This window comes from Malaclemys terrapin, chromosome 10 (assembly GCF_027887155.1).
Source record: "Malaclemys terrapin pileata isolate rMalTer1 chromosome 10, rMalTer1.hap1, whole genome shotgun sequence".
NCBI lineage: Eukaryota > Metazoa > Chordata > Testudines > Emydidae > Malaclemys > Malaclemys terrapin.
Genome location: NC_071514.1, coordinates 13,128,350 through 13,151,225, shown reverse-complemented (window position 1 = coordinate 13,151,225; position 22,876 = coordinate 13,128,350). Strand labels below are relative to the sequence as shown.

The 22,876-nt window shown below is 44.4% G+C and overlaps 1 protein-coding gene across 10 annotated transcripts in view; it reads right to left on the bottom strand.

Moving 5' to 3' along the window:
• The window catches only part of AKAP13 (A-kinase anchoring protein 13), a 338,427-nt gene that overhangs the window by 157,357 nt on the left and 158,194 nt on the right, over nucleotides 1-22,876 (bottom strand). For all 10 annotated transcript variants that reach the window (XM_054041161.1, XM_054041152.1, XM_054041157.1 and 7 more), the window contains one exon: nucleotides 6,157-6,346. In XM_054041161.1, coding sequence (XP_053897136.1) covers nucleotides 6,157-6,346 — 190 coding nt within the window. The remainder of the gene's footprint in view (nucleotides 1-6,156; nucleotides 6,347-22,876) is intronic.

The window sequence follows — 22,876 nt, the reverse complement described above, 5'->3', positions numbered from 1 at the left end:
GCAGGAAGCAGCCACTTGCCACCATCCCCTGGGGGCTAGTAAAATACAGACTTTTCTCAAACCAACAATCCAAGGCTTGCCTACCACCTTTCCTCATTGCCCATTCCCTGCACAGCCCATCTCTCTGTGCTTGCTCCTTCTCCCATCCCACTCCCATACACCAAGTCCTCTGTCTCCAGCTCCTCCCTACCCAACGGAACATGCATTTTGGTGACAACAGCTGCTGACTATCCTGCTGTGTTTGCAGTAACCCGAGTCATAAAATAAAACCACATAATAACAGAGACCGCTTGTAGCAAGCAATATGCATTATTAAATCTTTATAGTTCAGGTGTACAACGGCTCAGACTAGAAATGTCAGTGGTGGGATATTCACCGGGGTAATGGGGTTGGCCAATTCCCTTGAACTACCCAGGCAAGCATAAAGTGGTTGCATAGAAACCCTTTTTTTTTTTTTTCTCTCCTTTCTTTATTGATGTAATCCTTCCAGACTGCACAGCTGGCTAAGAAGCTTACCTGTTCTTAAATACCATTCACAATTTCGGTCCCCGCAAGACTGAGCAGGTGCCATGCACTACCTAAGGTACAATCTGATCGACAGAGACCATTTTGTCCCACTTCAGAGCAATAGTTTAATCTCTAGTTCAGAACAAAAAAAGACACACAAACTTTTTGAAAATGGCTAATTATTTTGGGGGGGCTTTTCTCTCCAGAATTGGTTCCTAGGACCCTAAATGGGGGTCACTCGCCCCTCTCTGCACTCCCACGAAGTATAGCAAATGTCAAGAAAAATATCTGTGCAAGCATGCAGATTTTAGAGCACTTAGAAGCGTCGTCCTTTAAACAGGAAGGACAGAGGGACAACGGTGGGAAAGGGCTCCTCTACATACCCATCTTAAGCATAGGAGGCTCTGAGAGGTGTACCATGATCACATCTCAGCTGAATGAGAACACAACTTGAAACAACAGCTCTGAGACACATGGTGGACACTCCAGTCATCTTAGTGAATGCTCCCACCTCTCTTTAGAGCCTATGATATACATGAAGTATGCCTGTTCTCAGCTCCCCATTCAAATGGGCGGAACTTCAGATCTTGGCTCAACTGAGGAAGATGGGGAGGGGGGCTGTAGACAAACATGGGCCCCCTAGATCCTGACCCACACATGGGTGGCAGTATGAGAGACTCAGACACACCTAGAGGCACAAGGTCCCCCATAGCCCAGCTTAAAGGGGACTTAGAACCACTAGAGGCATGAGAGCCCACCAGATCTGGACATACACACAAGGGAGGAGGTAATGCGAGACTGACAAGTACCCCTACCCCTATTCTCCCCTCTGCCACACACCCCCACAGCCCTGTTCCCACTGCACTAGCCCTCCACTGTCCCTAACCCACAAACCTCCTTCACCTGGTCCCTCAACCTCTTTCCCCCCTTGCAGTTATCCCCCGTCTCATAACCGCCCTCTCCTCGCTACAACAGTCCCAAATGCCTCTCCCCTCACTCAGCCCACCACTCCCGGGAAATATTTGCATAGCTAATTTTCCCCCAAAGACTTTGGAAGATGTACCGGGGTTGGGTGCACAGTTGGGATGCACTGGCAGAGCTCGGGGTGCCACCCCCCTCTCACCTGAGCCCCCAACCTTTCTCCCCTCCCCACATCACCATTTATCCCCCTCCCCATAATCCCACCTCCCCTCACTGCAACCCCCCACTCCTCTCCCCATATTTCCCCACTTTTTGACCCCAATGCCCCTCCCTTCCCAAGAAGCACTCACATGCCTAATTCCCCCCCCCCAAATACTTTGATTCCATGACCTCCCAAACTCAAATAGCTACTTATAACTCACAAATTGTAGCAACCTCCAGCCACTCAGTTCAAAACTCCTTTTGTCTTAGGTGGTAGTTATGTTAATGACAGGAAGAGTTCACAGCCATCAAGAGGTCTCTGATTCATCAGCCATTAGTAAGACTAAGATTTTGTCATGGCAATTTTTAGACAGGTCACAGCCAATAACCAAAAATTCACAGAAGCCTCGTGACCTGTCCGTGACTTTTACTAAAAATAACCCTGACAAAATAGGGAGTGGGAGGGCCCCCCAACACCCACCGCTGCTGACGCTCACAGTGGCTGCGAGCGGCAGGCCCCCACTGCCCGTGGAGGCTCAGAGCTCCAGGACTGGCAGCTGGGAGTTGATGGGGACCCCTCCCCCAGCTCTGAACTCAGGGGGGCCCCCACAACCCTCATGGGTGGGAGCTCCGGGGGCCATCCGCCACCCGTGGAACTCCAGGGGCCCTTGCACCTGAGAGCTCCGAGGCGACCTGCTGCCCACAACAGCTGGGACCTGCGGGGGTCTCTGCTGTGGCTCAGAGCTCCGGAGGCTTGGCGCTCCAGACAGGCGCCTGGGAGTTGTGGGGGGCCTCCCCACATACAGCTCAGAGATCCAGGCTGGCAGCTGAAAGCTCTGGTGCCCCCACTGGCTGACAAATCTAGCCCCGCAGCCCCAGGGCTGAAGCAGAAAATGTCAGGGACGACTCTGGAAATGACGAATTTCGTGACCTCCGTGACATAATTGTAGCCTTAGTACCTCTCAGTTTAACAGTTCAAGGCAGCAGAAAGAAACTGAATTTTTTGGAGTTGGGGCTGTAACTCAGGAACCCCTGGGGTCAAAGGTCCCCAATTTGAATCACTAATGCTACCCTGCGCCCCTATGAGGGACCCCAGATTTCAAAGCTATCCAATTAACTATTTGGATTTTAGAACACTTACAAGAGTCAAGCTTTGAAACCTATAAAATGATGGGAATTGAAGCCATTTTTTCTATATCGGTGCATGCACAGTGTAAATATATACATTTCCTTAAATACCATTCTCAATGTGGGTCTCCCAAAGATTCAGTGGATGCCATACACTACTCTAGATAAAACTCAATAGACTGAGACCATTTTGACCTTTATCACATCAATAGTTTAATCCAGGGGTCGGCAACGTTCAGCACGCGGCTCACCAGGGTAAGCACCCTGGCGGGCCGGGCCAGTTTTATTTACCTGCTGACGCGGCAGGTTTGGCCGATTGCAGCCCCCACTGGCCGCGGTTTGCCATCCCGGGCCAATGGGGGCTGTGGGAAGCGGCGTGGGTGAGCAATGTGCTGGCCGCGGTTTCTCGCCACCCCCATTGGCCCGGGATGGCAAACCGCGGCCAGTGGGGGCCGCGATCGTCTGAACCTGCCGCGTCAGCAGGTAAATAAAACTGGCCCAGCCCGCCAGGGTGCTTACCCTGGCGAGCCACATGCCGAACGTTGCTGACCCCTGGTTTAATCCCTAGCTCTGGGCAAAGAAACCCACCTAGAAACTTTTTTTTAGATGGCTATTTTTTTGGGGGGGATGGGGGCTTGTATCTCCAGAAGCCCATGCTCATACGACTCCAAATTTGGGTCTCTAATCCCACCAAGCACCCTCCTGAGGCGCACCAAATTTAAAAAAAATTGACTAAGCATGTCAGTTTTAGAGGACTTAGAAGTGTTAACCTTTAAACAGATGTCATGATGCAACCTTAACTATAGGGGTGCTCCTGTGCCACTACAATGACAGACCATGCAGTTCTAAACTTGCGATGCTGTTCAATCTCCGTGGTGGGTTAGAATGCACATAACTGATTGGGAGGGAGTGGGCATTGGCTGGAACTACTGCTCTACAGGAAGAAAGAACACAGGATAGATCCATTTGTGTGGGTGCGCAACTGAACAAGTTCAAATGGAGTGTCAGCTGTCTGGTGGCTTCCACCCTGCAGCAGAGCACAGGGAATGCTCTACTGGTTTCCAGCCAATACAGAAAAACACAAACAAAACTGACACTTGTTGTGGAACAAGCAAGGTTTTGAAAGACATGGGGAGTGGGAGCCTTCACATCCTCGCAGTGAAGTCACTCTGCTGATAGACTGAAAAATAGAGCCTTCTCCAAAGGAAGCCAACTGGCTTTCAGCTGAGCCTAAATGAAGTAATTGCAGGGCTGCTTTCCAAATTCAAATCAGATTAGATTTGAAGTGAAACAGGGCTGGAAAAAAATCTAAACATAGCTTTTCTGATTTCATTGTCAGACAAAATGAACCCATCAGGCATCTGCACTATCAAAAAGAAATGTGCTTGGTACGTTAGACATATTTTACTGTCATCTGGTGGTAAGGGGAGGCAAAGTGAGGTGATCCCAACACTCGCTTTGGTTTGCCATTTGTATCACCAGTACCAATATCACCAGTTGAAACCCAGAGTTACTACCGTTCTGTATTCAGACGACAGCAAGGACTGTTGTTCAGAATGATCAGTGGGCTAAAACTTCAACTAGTAAAAATGAAAAATACTCCTCTGACCTCCTCCTTTTTATCTCTTCATGAAAAAGGAGTAGCAATATTTAAATAACACAACACTGCGGGCTGTAACTCTTCATGTAGACACTACCTATGCCAACAGGAGGGTTTTTCTTATTGGCATAGGTAATCCACTGCCCTGAGAGATGGTAGATAGGTCAACAGAAGAATTCTTTCATTGACCTAGTGCTGGTCCACACCAGGGGTTAGGTTGGTATAGCTACAGTACTTCTCTCAGGAGTTTGATATTTCATATCCCCGTGAGACGTAGCTATCCCGAAGTAAATTCCTAGTGTAGAACAGGCCTAGTATGGTAGAATTAAACAAAAACATACAGACATCTGAAAGGAATGGTGGACACACAAGGAAAACTGTATGGTTCTGCAGCAGCTGTAAAATCCTGACCACCATTTTGCATTTCACCCTCTGAAGAGGGTCTCCCTGGCAACTCTGAGGGTGGAATTTTCCAAAGACCTCAGCCTTGACCTAATTGCAGATCCTATGATCAAGCTCCCAGTGGCTTCAATCGGCGCAGTATCAGGCCAATGCCAAGTGCTTCTGAAAACCCCACCATGAATTCCTACAACATTTAACAGGAGAGGACTCACCCTCAGAATCCTGCACTGAGGTACTAAAGAAGAGCATACAATGCTCTTACTACGTCTCCTCTGGCCCTTCCCCTCAACCAGAGTGCTGCTTTCTGGCAGATCTATTATTGTCTTCTCCCAAACAAAAACATTCCCATCTCCCTAGCCCTCTGTTAACCCCAGCCAGTACCAGAACCCACCTCACACTCCTTACCCACTGACCCAACCACCCTGCAGGGAGCTACCCTGAGCTCCAAGCAATTTTCTTCTGCCCTCAGGATGTAACTCGCCTTCTTCTTGCAGGGACGAGTCAGGATCCGGAAGCAGAGAGAGGCAGAGTACATGAGGAAGGAGGTGCAGGGCAGGATTTGCTTCTTCCTAGAGAGTCCTGACCAAGCTCCACATCCCAGATGGCAGAAAACTTCCCTTCATTCTAACAATGCCTTTAGTAGAGCCCCACTCCCAAATCAGAGGAAAGCAGACAGTTCCCAGGTAAGATACCCCTGGGCATTAGTTAATTACCGTATATACTCGTTCATAAGCTGAATATTTTTGGTAAAAATGACGCATCAAAGAGCAGGGGCCGGCTTATAAACGGGTCTACACCAAAATTTGATGATTTTAAACTTTATGGAATCATTGAATTAAATATCTAATATGTTGTCATTTTGTTTACCTGAAGCGTTTGCAGGCACGGAGCCCCGCAGATCCCAGTGTCCGCGGTTTGCCATTCCCAGCCAATGGGAGCTGCAGGAAGTGGTGTGCCATTGGCTGGCAACGGCAAACCGCGGACACTCGGAACTGAGGGGCTCCGTGCCTGCAGATGCTCCGGGTAAACAGAACGTCCAGGCCCGCTAGCAGCTTACCCTAACGGGCCAGGAGCCAAAGTTTGCCAACCCCTGAAATATAGGGTCGGCTTATGAAAGGGTCATACACTTTTTGCTATTTTTACCTAACCATCTTGGGGGGTTGGCTTATAAACGAACGGGCTAATGAACGAGTATATAAGGTATATCTAAGTTAAGAAACAGTTTCTTACTGTAACTGTGGTTCTTCGAGATGTGATGGTCTAGTGTCATTTGTAAATCCCTATGTGAGCACTGCCTAGGTGCAAAGTTTCTTACAAGATACCTGGAAGCTCAAGATAACAGCAGCAGGCATCCCAGGTACATTTACACTCACTATATTGCCCTGTCCCTTTCTCACCGTGTGCTGGTGGCTCGCTATGAATTTCTGGAGCTGCTCTATGTCATGTTCCATGCCGGCATTTGTTCCTTCCTTGGCTTCAGCCGTTAGCGTATAAACATTCAGCCCACGGTGGTATTTCACACAGTAGTCCCCCGAGTGCACTATATGAGACAAAGTGCTCCAAGAGTCTGGTTCACCAGCTTCCTCTCTGAAATAAAACAAACCCAGGTTAACACATAAATGAGACTGAAACGCTGTGATGCAGTGACACACATGCCTTGGTCTGGATACTCATCTAGTCAATGGCCCAAGCAAAAGAGACTACAGGGCGGTTTGCTCTGCAGGCTAGAAGGTCAGGCCAAGAAACACATACGCTCCCCAATCTTGGCAGAGGGAAATGAACTGGAGTTGAGAGTTAGAGTCAATGACAAGCTACATCCCAAAAAGTCCTGCCAAGTCTTATCGACCTGGAGTTTCCAAGCTGTCAGAAGGTTATAGCAAATAGTGATGATGGGCAAAGTGACTGCTTTCTAAAGTGAATTTAATGCAGACCAAGGTGGCCAGGTTGACAGCCCTAGAGTGGGAACTGTCTCCTAATCTATAGGATAAGGACTGTAGGGCAATAGGCAAACAGCATAACAACTTTTAGGACAGAAACATTCCTCCAGGGATCGGACTGAGACAATAAACCTAGCAACTTTCATTCATTACTGAACTGGACTTGATTTGAATGGCTGGCCTAAAGGGGAAGATCTTATATGGCCATTCTTACATAAAAGTTAGGACACCAATATCCTGAGATATCAAGTCCCTCTACAATAGGATTATTGATTTAATTATAGAGTTTCCCATTTTGTCAGTTAACAGTAACAAAATCTTTAAAAAGGGTCAATCCTATGAGGAAAAAGAAAAAGAAAACCATGCCGTTGTCTCCACTAGCACAGAGCTTTAAAGTTATAACTAATTTACATTCTTATTTACATAAAATGAACACAGTAATGGTCAAAATACTGCCACCTTCACTACAAACTTCAGAGCATGACTACACTGACAGAAGAACAGAGGCACACCCATATGGAACTTTTCCTGTCCCTAATTGTTAGGAAAATTGTTATGTTTCTAACAGTTAACATGAGCTCAGATACCACAGTAAATGGCACAGTTTAAGAACTGGAACTGAAAGAAAAGAGTCAAGTCGAATTTCCATTAAGGTTACAAGCCAAATTCAGGCCTAGCAGAAGTTTGCATTTGAGTGATGCCTATGATTAATAAACTGAATTTGAATCTAAAAGGATAAATCATACTGAGGTGCTATGCTGTAGGAGTGTGATTGGCCCTTTAAGGGGAGTTGGGCCTAGCCACAGGTGTGATAGATCAGCAACCTTCCAGCTGAGGCTGACCAGTTAGGAATCAGAACCCAGATTTTTAAAGGTATTTAGGCATTACTGTGCTCAGCATTCCAATGTCTAACAGATTTAGGAGCCTAAATCCAATTTTCAAATGACGTTGAAGGAGCCTAAATCCCATGAGCAGTCAATGAGATTTTGGCTCCAAGGTGCTGAAATCTCTTTTTTTAAAATGAGATTTGGGCTATGTCTACACTGCACTTTTGTCATTATAACTCAGGGGTAGGCAACTATGGCACATGAGTCTTCATTTATTCACTCTAAGTTAAGGTTTCGCGTCCCCGTAATACATTTTAACGTTTTTAGAAGGTCTCTTTCTATAAGTCTATAATAGATAACTAAACTATTGTTGTATGTAAAGTAAATAAGGTTTTTAAAATGTTTAAGAAGCTTCATTTAAAATTAAATTAAAATGCAGAGCCCCCTGGTCCAGTGGCCAGGACCCGGGCAGTGTGAGTGCCACTGAAAATCAGCTCCCATGCCACCTTTGGCACGCCTGCCATAGGTTGCCTACCCGTGACTTAGAGATTCGACATAGTACTGGACTCATGACTGCTGCTCTAGCCCACTCAGACACATTTGGAGAAACAAACATATTACCATGAAGTGTAAAATGAAACTGCTGCAGTTTCTTGCCTTCAGCATCTTGCTATACGCAAACAAGACATGGACACTAAGGAAACAGGATGGTAAGAAGCTTTCTGCTTTTGAATTGAAATTCTACAGGCAATTGCTGGGGATTACCTATACCTCACTCAGGACTAACGAGGATTTAATCACGCACATTTACAGCATAACTGGAGTGATACTCTCTATTAAGAGCAACAGAGGGTCCTGTGGCACCTTTGAGACTAACAGAAGTATTGGGAGCATAAGCTTTTGTGGGTAAGAACCTCACTTTTTCAGATGCAAGACTATTAAGACAATCAGATAAAGAACACTTGAGTTTGCAGGACATGTGGGTCAAATGAACAGAGGAAGATGGCCAAAGAAAGTTTTGCAGGGACTGATGCAAGGTGCCAAGGGGCACCTATGGCAAGCGTGGGCTGATGATGATGTTGATTGGATGGAATGCGGTACAGGGCGCTTCGCTAGGCTATGTAAAAACTCTGAAAGATGGAGGAAGATTGCACGCCAACGACTCCCATATACTGTGGTTACTGTTCATTGTGATGTAGGAGAATGTTTATATATATTGTAGTAAATCAGTTAGGTGTGCAATGCTGACCGCAGCAATGCCAATACTTCCAAAAATCTGGGCCCAGGTGATTATAAAAACCCAGCAAGTAGCCCAGTCAGGCAGAGAGATGTCAGGAGCAGGGAGGCTCTGGCAGGAAGCCCCTAAGTCAAAGGGGAAGAACTACAGGAAGCAGGCTGGCTCCACTGGCAGGCCCTGGAGCAGGGTGACGCTCTCAGGCAAACAGCCAGTAGAGCAGAAACCTGTAGGGACTAGCTCCCTGCAGGAGACTCAAGGTTCAGGGGAAGGGACAATGGAGGTACTGTACTAGTTTTACATGTAAGAACCAAAGCAGAAGCCCTGAGGAAACAGGACTGAATCAGAATCTGCACATGATGTCACCCTTTCCTGGGCTGGAGAGACAGGCCAGCAGCCTACAGGCTGCTGTTCTAGAAAGTAAGAACCCTGGTTAAACAGCTAGCCTTGATCCCACAAACACTTATACAAGTGCTTAGTTTTAGTCATGTGATTAGTCTCAGTAACCTCAATGGGACTACCCACATGCTTAAAGTTAAGCATTAGAGTTAAGCATGGGTACACTTGTAGGATCGAGGCCTTAGTCTGCAGTTCACTTTGGGGTTTTTTGCCCTCTGTCAAGTTTCATTTTGAACCAGAAATGAGTTCCGGGAACTGATGAGACATTGGCCTGTCAGCGAGAAGCACTTTCCACTAATGGCCAGATTCTGGCTCATCTTGTCACAGTGGCATATGGTGGCCATGCTGGCTAATCATCCTAGGGGTAATCGTATCACTTTCACAATAGAGAAAACAGCCACTGTGGGGCTGATACTTTCCCCTTTGGCGCATGTGGGTGGGAGTGGACAAGCAGGAGGGGAGCCTTGACTTCGTCACATTGTGTGCCATCTAGGCCAGCTGCACTGATGTGCTGGAGACATATGATGTGCCAGGTATACGGCTCTGCAGGGTACGTCTCTGTCCGAGCAAGTGTGCCAGCGGGACTGGGAGGTGGGCAGCTGAGGCAGTTTTCTTCACTCGGAAAAAAGATGTGTAGTTAAGCTGAGTCAGTAGCACAAGTTTAAATCCTAGAAGAGACAAGGCCATTTGTAGTTCTCACACAAGTTATCAGGTGAAGTTCAAGGCTGTGGTGGAGCTTAGGGTGTGCCTCAACCTGCTAACTCATGAAAAAACTACGAACTGCTTTAACTTCATAAGGATTTTATCTTGTATTAGGCCTGGCCTACACTACACAGTCAGGTCGACATAAGGTAACTTACGTCGACCTCATTATGTCAGTGTCTACACAACAGTCTTGTCCCACTGATGTAAGTGCCCTACTGCAACGACTTAGGTCAGTGGAAGCGCTCCTGGTGAGGACACACATCACTGACTCATGGAGGGTAGTGTGGACATGCACCATCACAGAAATTATTGTGGTGGCTGTAAATTGACTTAAGTTTTTAATGTAGACATACCCTTAGTTAACTGAAGTTAACACCACACCCTTCTTCCCTAGTGAAGACAAGGCCTGAGCCACATTCTGATTCCCAAGTTTCTTCGGGGGCAGTGAAATTACAAACTACTTCATACGTCAGCTGCATGGCAAAGCTATGGTTGAGCCCTAAACGATGAAGGATTTCAAATACTAGAACTAACACACTCCATTGAGAAATATGTCCATTAGGCCTCATAAAATTACAGGTACGTTTACGAACACATGCCACTTTGAGTCCTTAGGATAAAAACAGTAACCCTTTTATCAGGTTAATGAGTACCCAAGGAAATTACTCGAGGAAAGCAAGTCCACTGGATACTGTTATATAAGTTACCATGCAATTTAAAAGAAACACCTACATCTTTGACGTGGAGCAGTATTGAAGAAATGGATCTCTATGAACATTGGCAGTAGATAGTGGGCATGGTCGGGTGGGGCTACCCTGAGACAGTTTTATACACGATATATATATATTGCAAAGAACAATCCTGTACTGACAGTGGCTGATGGACTAGCTGCCCTAACAGATTTTTTCTAATTTCTATGACTCACTTCAAATTAATCTATGATGCATCCAAATCAAGCCCAGTCTAAATGGACCTGATTCTCCTCCCTGTCTCCACAGTGTACCTCAATTGACTTCAATGGAATTGCTCCTGATTTATTCAGAACCAGAATCAATATTTCAATAAAGAAAGAGAAGGTAATGTACGGTTTTCTATTATAAACGGCTGTTTCAACTTCTGTAAAACCAACCATCAAACCCCTGCAATCCAAGTTATTTTATGCTTTTAATAGCTCAGTTAACTGAATAAATGGCCCTTCTTTATCAAGGAAACACAGACATTTCTGTCTGAGCTATTTTTCTTTTCAGCTGTCATATATGAGAAATCACTGTACTTAGAGCAGCTTTCGGAACACAATGAAGCAGTCATGGTGAAAAGCCCAGTCACCAATTCATGAGAGCAACATCAGCGAGATTAAAGAGAACTAAGCGCAGCAGCCTTTGTCAATTTCCCATCAGCTTCAAGTATATTTGCAAGCATCTTCAAACAGGCATCCACAAAGCAATCTGCAGAATTCAGGATTATGAATGACTTCACAAACATCAAAATTCAGAAATGAATTACAGAGTAACTACGCCTACCTGTTTGCCTCTAATGAAATTCACCACCCACACAGAAGTATGCCAGATTTATTCAAATTACTTCCACATACAAAGAAAAAAATGTCTTTCATATACAAATTTCATGCTGAGTGTTAAACTGAACATTTCTATAATGGTGCGTAAACCTTGTTAAGTAGCAAATTACGTCTCACATCCAAGCAGTCGCAGGGGACTATTGGCTCAATATGCAATAAGAAGTCATCTGTACCATGCCCAGATGAAACAAAGATATAACTGATGGCCTGCATCTACCACCCTTACTCCACGAGTTGTCCCATTGAGGACCGTGAGATGAGTCTTCAGCCCAGAGGGAGGCATTGCCACAGTTCAGGGCAGGGGCGGCTCCAGGCACCAGCGCACCAAGCGCGTGCCTGGGGCGGCAAGCCGCGGGGGGCGGCCTGCCGGTCGCCGTGAGGGTGGCAGTCAGGCTGCCTTGGGCGGCATGCCTGCGGGAGGTCCGCCGGTCCCGCGGCAATTCGGCGGCGGGCACGCAGAAGGCGCGGGACCGGCGGACCTCCCGCAGGCATGACGCCAAATCCGTGTTACCAGCGGACCTCCCGCAGGCATGTCGCCAAAGGCTGCCTGACTACTGTGCTTGGGGTGGCAAAATACATAGAGTCGCCCCTGGTTCAGGGCAACTGCACTTGTAGTTCCCCTTTATAGTCCAGCAAAGGCACCCATTCTTAGGCTTCCAGCTCCGCAGCTGTCCCTCTCTTGAGCAGAGACTTGCATCTCACTCCCTGCTGACTGGGGTTTTTCCAGGCTGCGAGTTCCCCAGCAAGTCAGACTGCCTAAGCAGGCCTGCTTTGCTTTCTCCTCAGAGGCTATAAACAGAGTAACTGCCCATAGGCATAAGGTACCCATAGCTTTTCTTAAGCAAGCAAATTTATTCTCAAGGTGAAAGCATTACAGAGAAAGGAAGAAAAAAAACAAAACCCAAAACCTATGCACATGCTAAGAAGCTTATCGGAGATCACCCCAACTCTGACAAGGGCTCTGGGAGGAGTCAGTCCTTCAATCCCACTAAAGGGATTTTTCTGTGGTCACAAGTTCATAAAACCTTTTGCTCAGAACCAGAATGCCTATGAATCGGAGAGTCACTTTTTATATAGTTTGGGCCTCTGATCTTGCCCTCACGTAACAGGTGATCAAATTACAAAGGTTCCCCCTCCCGCCAGGGCAAAGCTTCAAAAGGCTGGTTTCTTGCAACCAGATAGTGTATATTTGCACACCTTTCCTCCCTAGAGACTTCCTGGGAAACCAACTTAACTTTGAAAGCTCATTTTTTGTCTGGCATATTGCTTCATATAAAAACATAATCCCCTCTTTCCACTCAGTGTGTAACTATAAAGCAGACAACACTAGCAATGGGGGGAAAAGTTTAAATTTACTGTGCTAGTCTCTTCCTCATCTTGGAATTCCTCAACTTGGAATTTTCATTTTTATACAGAATCTTTAGTTTTTACATTTTGTGAAAAAATAAAAACGTATATTAACTATTAACTAAATTTTACTGAAAGTACCAGTGTCACTCATTCAATGTGCATAACCTTCTCCACCTGTGGTGGATATTTGAATGTGCTTTAAATTTACATAGCTAAACATACTCTAATAAACCATTTCTGGGGTATAAAATTTATTCAACGGTGTACAGGGGTTAGTGTTTTAATGCATCTCAAATTTTACTTCAGCCTCCAGATATGAGTAATTAAAGTTACGAAAGATGCCGAAAACCTTATAAATCACTCCTAAAGACGGTGTCACTGAGTTTGGCAAGGACAAATTTCACATTGACGGTAATGTGCTGTTCAGTACTGTAGGAGCAAGGCTGTAGATACAAATGGCAATTTATTTTATTTTATTATAATGATTGATGGCACTGGTAGGCTTTGAACTTGTTAAAAAATTGTAAGTAGATCAATAAAACATTGTGTTCAACTGAATATGGTGGCTATGGATTTTTATGTTTTTTTAATCAGAGAATTTTGTGTTTTTTTTTTTATCATGGAAAACTAGGATCCCTGTTGATCAGATCTACGCTGTGAGAGTATCCACACAGCACTGAATAAAGTTCTAGGATAAAAACTGGGATGAATTCTCTGCTCTCAGTCCCTGTTTTGGTTTGTCCAAAATCCTAGTCAGAAAAAAATATTCCTAGAGGGAAGAAATTTGTTTCTTTAGGGATGAACAGTGTTTGCACCTAAGCAGGAAAAATGTTTACCAGGCCATCCTGCAGCTACAGAAACATCTCAGATTAGGATGCAAGCCCAAAAAGGAGTGACAGCTAAAGCAATTAACCCAAATCATTGCTACCACCAAAGTAATTCAGGCCATGACCATGACGTACTGAATCCAAGAAACTAATCAGACTGGTCACACCCTAGTGCAGTTAGTACATTTGAAATGTAAAACAGCACAATATATTTTCATGTCCAAAGGCTGCCCAAGTAGATCATTTGCTCTTCCCTGGTGAAGAGCACTTCAGAAACAAAATAACAGATTTAACACAGCAGAGCAAATAGGATGGCTCTGCGTCACTATCTTGCAACGGAAAGAGATAGAAATCTGCAGCTATACAGCAAGTCTTAGAACTTCCTGCAACTACTGATGAGATATTTTTAAAAAGAGGGAAGAAGAATGAAAAGAGGAAAACAAAATGTGCTTCAAAAACAGAGAGATGCATTTGCAATTGGACTCTGAGGTCCTAAGTGCAAAGTTTCGGATACTGATTTGCACAGGTCTGAAAATCATATGGAGTCCTGTCAGGGTGCGGGGGTGTGGATAGGGGTCGGGGCAGTGAGGGGACAGAGAGCAGGGGGGGTTGGATGCAGGTGGGGTCCCGGGGGGAGCAGTTAGGGGCGGGGAGTCCCAGGAGGGGGCGGTCAGGGGGACAAGAAGCTGCGGGGGTTGGATGAGTTGGGGGTTCTGAGGGGAGTAGGCAGGGGGCAGGAAGTGGGAGGGGGCGGATGGGGGCGGGGACCAGGCTGTTTGGGGAGGCACAGCCTTCCCTACCTGGCCCTCCATACAGTTTCGGAACCCCGATGTGGCTCTCGGGCCAAAAAGTTTGCCCACCCCCGTACTAGACAATCTATTCAGATTTTAGTGAGTGCTCTGTGACAGAACAGTGCAAACAACTTCAATAAAGGTCACAGTTAGATCCTTCACTATTGAAATTTAATGACACCGATGACAGGGTTGCCATTAAAAAGTCAACATTTCCCCAAAGTTACCACAGTGGTATATCAGATCCCAGAGTACTTCCCTAGTCCTAGAAGGGAATTCTATTATGTGGTTGCTCTGGCTAAATAACTTTTAATGGTAAGAACCATAGTTTCTGTGTTACCTTATTCTTGCAAATACTCGCTTCTGAGAGGACACAATGACCTCAGAGCTGAAATGGTATTCACTACCATTGTGCAGAGGCAATGCAAAGTAATCTGGAAATATAGCCTCTCAGAATACAATAAAACAGAACTTTAATACTCACCAGTGACATTTTCAAATAAGTTGTATGGGTTAAGGCAGTGTTTCCCAAACTTGGGCCGCCGCTTGTGTAGGGAAAGCCACTGGACGGTTTGTTTACCTGCCGCGTCCACAGGTTCAGCCGATCGCGGCTCCCACTGACCGCGGTTCGCTGCTCCAGGCCAATGGGGGCGGCGGGAAGTGGCGGCCAGTACGTCCCTTGGCCAGCGCTGCTTCCAGCCACTCCCATTGGCCTGGAGCAGCGAACTGCAGCCAGTGGGAGCCGCGATCGGCCGAACCTGCGGACCCGGCAGGTAAACAAAACCGGCCCGGCCGGCCAGGGGCTTTCCCTACACAAGCGGCGGCCCACGTTTGGGAAACACTGGGTTATGGGATCTACAGCAACACGCTCAGGTGATTAACTTTTCACCAACTACCACACCTGACTCTGTGTGGGTGTGGGTATGTGAGAGTTTGAGTACGAGGGAGAGATTTTCACATTTTAGGTGCCTCCAGAAATATGCAGGAAAGCAGCAACGAATACATTTGTTAGTGCCGTAAGAATATGGGCACTCGCTAATTTGAATGCTTTCTGAGGTGGCAACAAAGAGTTACAAATTTACTTGTGTAATAGTGACTAATTCCTTACCATACTGCATATGGAAGCGAACAGAAGCAGGGTAGAAGATTAGGACACTAATAATTCTGGATTGTGTAACCAGCGCTCCCCAGTAAAAGGTGAAATGTTCAACAAATGGTTTCAAAATGCCTTACACTGTAATTTGGGAAATGTTCAGACCACCGATCAAATACCAGACAATATAAAATTCCTGTCAGAAAGGTGGTTTAATTTGCATCCCTTCTTTAATAAATGTTCACAGATTTTCATATCCTCAGATAGTATGAAAAATTATTCTCAGTGCAATTCAAACTATACTTCTTCCCACAAAGGGACTACACTCTTTTAAACCAAGCATTTTTCAGGCTTCAATGCGGGCTGTAAAATAAGAAATCAAAACAGCAACACTGATATTATATATACTTGCAGGCAAAGCAGTTCACATACTATAAATTCCATAAGACATAATTGCCTGTTATTAAATTAATTCTTCCTTTTGGTTTATATTCACACCAACTATCTTGAATTCAAAAAGATGGGTTCCTCTTGGCATTCACCTCTAGAGATCCAATACTGTAGCACTCAACATTACTTAAGGAACCAAAATAGCCCATTAAAGGTAATTAGTGAAGAAAAGGGATGGCTGAATTTTGCATCGCTGATGGTCTCATTGGAAACTTAGGGTAAGTCAGGGAGCTGCAAGTATTTAGGATAAAGTGGAGCAGATTCACCCACCCTCATCTTTAATACACAGGTGTGGCCAATGGAAACTGCCTCAGCATGCAATGTTCTACCTGTATCCAAACAAAAGTTTCTCTGGTCAAGATGAGCGTTGCATAATGGGACATGTTGTCTCTGCAGGACACAGCTACATAATGAACATGCGCATGATTACAGGCTATGTTAGAACTCTGTGGAAGGCTGCATTTTGCCTGTAAGCCACCCCTTCAACTATATCTTATTCTTACTCTTGCTCGCCCCCAGCCCTCTCCTTTCCTTGCGGGAAGTAGGAGATCTTCCTCTCACAGTCTTTTTCGGCTTCTTGACTGGAGCCATGGAGGGAGACTAGTGCTGGCTTGTGGACGGCACTGGCAGAGCACTGCGCACGGAGGCCACGGTGTTCGGTGCGGAGTCAGACCGCTGCTCTGGTGCTGGAGTGAGTGTCAACTCCATTAGGAGTGCTTTTAGAGGGATATTGCGCTACTTCTTTATCTTAGGTTTGAAGGACTTGCAGATACAACACTTGTCGCTTATGTGTCCCTCGCCGAAGCACCTTAGGCAGCAGTTATTTGGATCGCTAATGGGCATAGGCCATTTGCAGCGATCGCAGAGCTTAAAGTTTGGGGACTAGGGCATGCCCTGTCCCCCGGCTGAGTCCCGTTTGGGACTACGAGAACTTCAAGAACTACTACTAAGGGTAACTAACTGTAACAACGATTATCTACAACTATACTACAAGTTCTACGAACAGAGAACGAGACAATGCTAGCCGAAGCAGACGACGTTCCAGCACCGCTACTTGCGGCAAGAAGGAACTGAGGGTGGGGGGAGCCGGCGGCACCCCTTATACCGTGGCACGTGTGCACCGCTCCAGGGGGCGCCAGAGCCAGTCCCCTATGGATACTGCTGAGGGAAAAACTTCCAGCTCCGGTGCATGTGGCAAGCTCACACACCTAATATGGAATGGACATGAGCAAGCACTCGAAAGAACTGCTCTTCTTGTATATTGGTTAAGAACCTGTAACAAACTGGTTTTCTATCTACAAGGTAGCCTTTTGCTGGACTAAATGGAATCCTATGCAGAAAAACTTTGATGGTACACTGGAATGCCTGTTCCTAAGTTATTCCATACCCAAAACCCAAAAAATCTTATTAACTCTATAACAGATAAATATTCAGAGGGTAATAGGTAACTGTGTTACCAGCTTAAAATAAGGAAGTTTTGCACAATAAATCAAACGACACTGAAAGCACTATCATAGCCTGTATAAATTCTAGTACAATATGAAAACCGAAAGAGAGGGTGGCAATCAAAGCTATTAAACATCTGAGTGAGAGTGGGCATTCAAGGGGATATATCTATCCAATAGGACACAAGGGAATATGAGCTACCCGATAGGACACCAGGTTTCGTCTGTTGTGCATTACATTTTAACAGGATAGTTTCCGAGCCATAATTGGGTTTGACGTAATGTTTATCCATTAACTGGAAGAAATGCTGAGAAGCTGAGGTGCTATGTTAGTTGCAAACATAGGGGTTCAGGGCAAGGAGTAGACTGGAAGTTTGGGGAGAGGCAAGGTTTGAGTGCAAACAAGGGGGGGACATCATTTCCCCCACTCTTCCCATTTTTCTTACGATCCTGGTGCCTCCCTCAATGTGAATGCTTTAAAATGGTTACTCTGAATCAGCTCAGTCTAGTAGGGACAAAAAGATGTTCCCAAATGAAAGCCCTTCAGTGACCCATATGGAATAAGATAGGACTCTGCATCAAGTTTCTAGCAGACAGCTACACACCTCACAAAAACAACTTCCTATAATTAGCCCTCTTGTTAGCACGCTCAGCACAAATACTAAAGAATGAATGGGCCAGAGAGACCACACCCCCACTAGGTTAGGGCTGTGACAAAGGAGATGTCATGTTCCAGATTTGTCAATCTGGCGCCTCTTGCAAACAGTATATTTAATAAAAATATATTTTAAAAATATGTTACTTTCTGATGCTGAACATTCTGTGGATTCAAGCTATCTGCCTAATTAATTAATCATTCTCTCTCTTCTAGAGAACAATGAAATTAATACCCCAATTAACCACTGTCTGTGTAACCTCTACATTCTAGGTGTCACAATGGCAAAAAGCCAGCCATCACCTACAATTACGGGGCTTTGAGGGCACCATCAATACTGCTACTATAGAAATAAGCACCTAAACACTCACAAATCTATTAAAGGAGCATTTCCAGGTCAAATTAAGCCGAAAATTCAGTTTGTAAAAGCCTTTCGACATATTCTCCACTGTTTTGCACCTTGTGTCATCATATATACCTGTGCAAATGGAGCGCAAAATGCCATAAAATGCTACTACCCTGATTTAGCAGTGTTATATAACCACGCTGCACTAACTTTACACAGTCGTAAATGACAGCTAAAGATACAAGAGAGACAAGGCGGGCAAGGTCATATCTTTTATTGGGCCAATTTCTGTTGGTGAGAGAGAAGCTTTTGAGCCCGGCAGAGCTCTGCTTCAGATAAAAGATATGAGACAGAGGAGACTCAAGCCCAAATCATGATAATGATGATGATTTTTTGGTTTGTTTTTTTAAACCTCTGATCATATATAAATGTTTCCATGACTCCACTTTTTTAAATTGCAACTTAAAAAAAAATTACTGTGTAGTGTTGCAAACACAAATACTCCAGCATTGTATTAGGGCACAAGACCAGGAAAGTTTTACTGGCTAGGAAGAAAAACTATGACTAAAAGTTGGACTGATCAGTCTGCCCAAGCTAAGTGAAGTGCAAAATAGGAAACAAACAGCAAAAAGGGTTAAAAGTATATTCTTATTCTTTCTTGCCATGTCTCTATTTGGGGTCTTTTATAGCCCTCTTCCAAAACTCATGATAGTACACCTGGCTGTCATGCAAATTGGTCTCTCTAAGGCCCAGTAATATCCAGCTCACATACTGAGTCTTTGGTTTCCCCCTTGAATGTCTTCTATCCACAATCATTGCAATGGCCATCCTACCAATATAACTCTCAGGTCTCCACTAGAGGTGCCCTTACCAACGTAGCCTTGTCTTCAATTGGGGCAACCTGTATTAGGCCCCTCACAATCTCATTTCTTTTTGTCCAACCATTTGACCATCCCAACATCTTCATCCCCAAAGTGGGGAGCATACGGATTTCTTTTTTTGTGGCTGGCCAAGTCTTTGTCCCATATGTTAGGAGGAGCCAAATTACAGTTTTATGCACTCTAGCCTTTAACTTTATTGCCATATTTTTATTAAGGAGAGGGTCAGCTCCTGCAATTGCACCACGTAGCTTTGGTACAATGCCGAGCATCACTCAGGAGGACACCACTGTCAACAACCACTAATCTTAGGTATTTAAATTTTGTCACTCTTCTAAGCTCTCTGCCTGTAATATCTTTAGGGGGTAGGTCCTCCTCCTGCAGTCAGCACAGCCTCAATCTTATCAACATTCACTCTAAGTGCTGCCTACTCAAAACTGTGCTGTCAATGTCCAAAACAATGTTTTGTGCATGCCACTAAGCCATCAACAAACAGGATTTCCAACGTGGCTCCCTTTGTACACTCTCACTTAGCACATCTAAGACAACTGTAAACAACAAACGCTGACTCCTGGTGCAGGACAACATTTACTGGAAATTCTCTGCGTAGCCCCATTTGGTTTGGACTACGGTAGTCATGCCATCAAACCTAACCCAGATAAAATGAATATACCCTTCTAGCACACCTGTCCATCACAAACTCCAATTATCTTGGTACATGATCATATGCCTTCTCTAAGACCACAAAGACTATGCCCAGTTGCCATCTCTTTTTGCTGAACTTCTCCATGAGGATTTGTAGAGCAAATATGGCATCAATTTGATTTCTTCCTGGCCTAAGTCCATATTGACCCTCCCAAATTTTAACTGTTCCATGCAAATACTTTTCAATAATCTTCTCCCATACTTTCAAAGCATGTGATGTCAGCTAAATTGAGTAATAATTAGCAAACCGTGTAATATCTCCTTCATCTTTAAAAATGGGCACCATGAAGCTTTTACGCCTTTCATTAGACATTTCCCTCTTTCTTAGAATATAATTCAACAGACTTGTAAAATACAGGACACCTTCCCTTCCCAATGACTTCAGTCCATCCACCAATACTTCTTCTGGCCAAGCTTTCTCCTTTTTCATTCTCCTATGTGCCTCTCAAGCCTCTTCCTCCTGCATGTAATCTTTCATGCTCAAGTTTGGCCTATGTGTTCTTAGTCCCTCCCTTCATCACTCTTTCAAAATAATCACCCCAGACTTTATTGATTGATTCACCATTTGTCTGCAATATACCATGTTCATTTCTAATATACACAAACTGGTTCACATCCCTCATCATTTTCTCTCTGGCCTTAATGAGTCTGCAGATTGTCTTTTCTCCCTCGTATCCTCGTAGTCAGTTATCACAAGCCTAAATGTTATTTGTCATAACATTTCTTTTAGCTTCCTTTTTCGCCTTCATATACACCATCTCATCACCGTTCAAGCCACTGGCCTGCTGTTTTTTAAAGGTTACCTTTTTCTTTTCAACGGATTCTTTATTTTGATGATTCCATCACAAAAAGTGTTCCTTCTTATCCTTTTCGGCACTGATTCCATCACTCCGAGGACTCCTTGTGCCATGTCCAGCAATATTAACTTTAGTTTGTACCCAGTTATCTTCCACACATCCCTGTGTGTAGTCTGAAAGCCTATATATTACTGCTTGTTCAAAGATTTTTTTCATTCCCATCTTTAAGTTTCCACCACTTCGGCCTTTCCCAGTGCCCAACAGTTCAGATGTTTCTGAGATCTCTGCATTCTGAAGTCCGTAATAAGTCTGTGCTGGTTCACAGTGCACTTGCCAGGTATTACCTTACAATTGATTATTCATGAGCTATTGCTGCTTCTTGTCAACAAGAAATCAATTTGGGACTTGTGTCTGTCACTGGCATACCTTATAATGTTACTTTCCCTCTTCTGAAAGCGTGTGTTAGCAATCACCAGACAAGTCTGTAGGGCCAATTCCCTCTTGGAGTTTCTGGTTCCAATGCCGTGCCTTTCATGGACTGTTTCATACCCAGTCTTTGCGGTTATAACATGTGTACTTAGATCTGCTTGATAATTATCTTCTCATTGGGTAATATGTTTCCAGTAAGGCACAACAACTGATACAAAAACTCCACTTTTATCTTTTGATCCTCTCCTAATTGTGGTGCATATCCACTTAATATATGGACATTTACGTCAGCTCAGTTTAATACTCAACTCATCAGCCAGTCTGACATTATGGTAAACTCTACCAAATGCCTCTGCATGGTTTCATCCAGAATAAGATTTTAGATTTTAAAAATTCTTTTGAATTTAATAATATAAGGTGATATTAATACAAAGAGACAATTACTTTTTAGTATTTTTTTTAAAACTGGACAGTGTTCCTGTAATATCAAATCTACTGAGAAAACTTTAGGAAAGGGAAAGAAAATCAGTAGTCGTCTAGTGAAAGAAGACAACACTGGGAGGGAAAGAAATTTGATATTCTTATCAGAAGGAGGAAGCATTTCATGAGCTTTGGAGAAGGGCACGAGTCTCAAAGCAACCCCCACTCTTTTCCAATTATGGTCGCTCTTAGCCATTGGTAATTGAGATGCTCTGTATACTCCTGTCAACGTGCTTAATATTTATGCATCTCACTCTGCCACCATCATTCCTCCTAGTTGAAGGATCAATAAGAGACAACCTTAGGAGAACATGGCACCTTTCATCTCGAAGTTATCAGTTCACATCTGGCTGAGGACAAGCATGTAGGCAAAGATAATTCAGCCTGTCAGAGAAGAAGTACCTGCTTACATATAACAGCCACAAACCTGGAGCTGATATGAAGCCAGGCACTTACATCAGTACATGCGTATAAATGGTAATTCTGGGAGTGCATTTACATAGTAGGCAGTTTTCCTGCTAGGAATAGGTTAAGTTTAATAAAACTACCTAGCCATGAAAATAAATGAAAACGTCAAGTTACCTATCCTCCTTTTTGTTATTGTTGTTGTTATATTTGGAGATGAGAGAGGGGAAGAGAATGTCTTCAGCTTCTACCCTGACCACAGTTAAAGCCCTTATTCAGCAAAGTATTTAAACATATGCCTACCTTTAAGCCCACACTTAAATCCTTTGCTAAATAGGAATGGGATTACCCACGTATTTAAAATTAAGCATGTACTCAAGTACAGATACCTAGAAGAGTACCCATCTCAGAGGCACTACTGAAAGCATCTCATTGGGAAACAGCACAGACCTCATCACTTATGTATTTTAGATCAAGGATTGCAAAATGCTCACAAAACAACTTTTTTTCCTTTTATGTTAGTTGGGTCTGGGAATTTACATCCATTTTCTAATAAAAACCACACTTTGTCCTGCCTCTCTGCACACTGATTTACATCTTCACATGCTGAGCCACCTGGCTATTATCAGAACATTTTAAGGAAGGGTAATACTCTCCCTATGATCACTTAGCTGCACTGATGACTTTATTAATAATAGAGAAGGGAAGAAACCCACCAGACAGTGATAACACCACAGACGCAGAACTGACTCAAATGAAAATCCTGCAAAGTTTTCTAGGAGAAATTA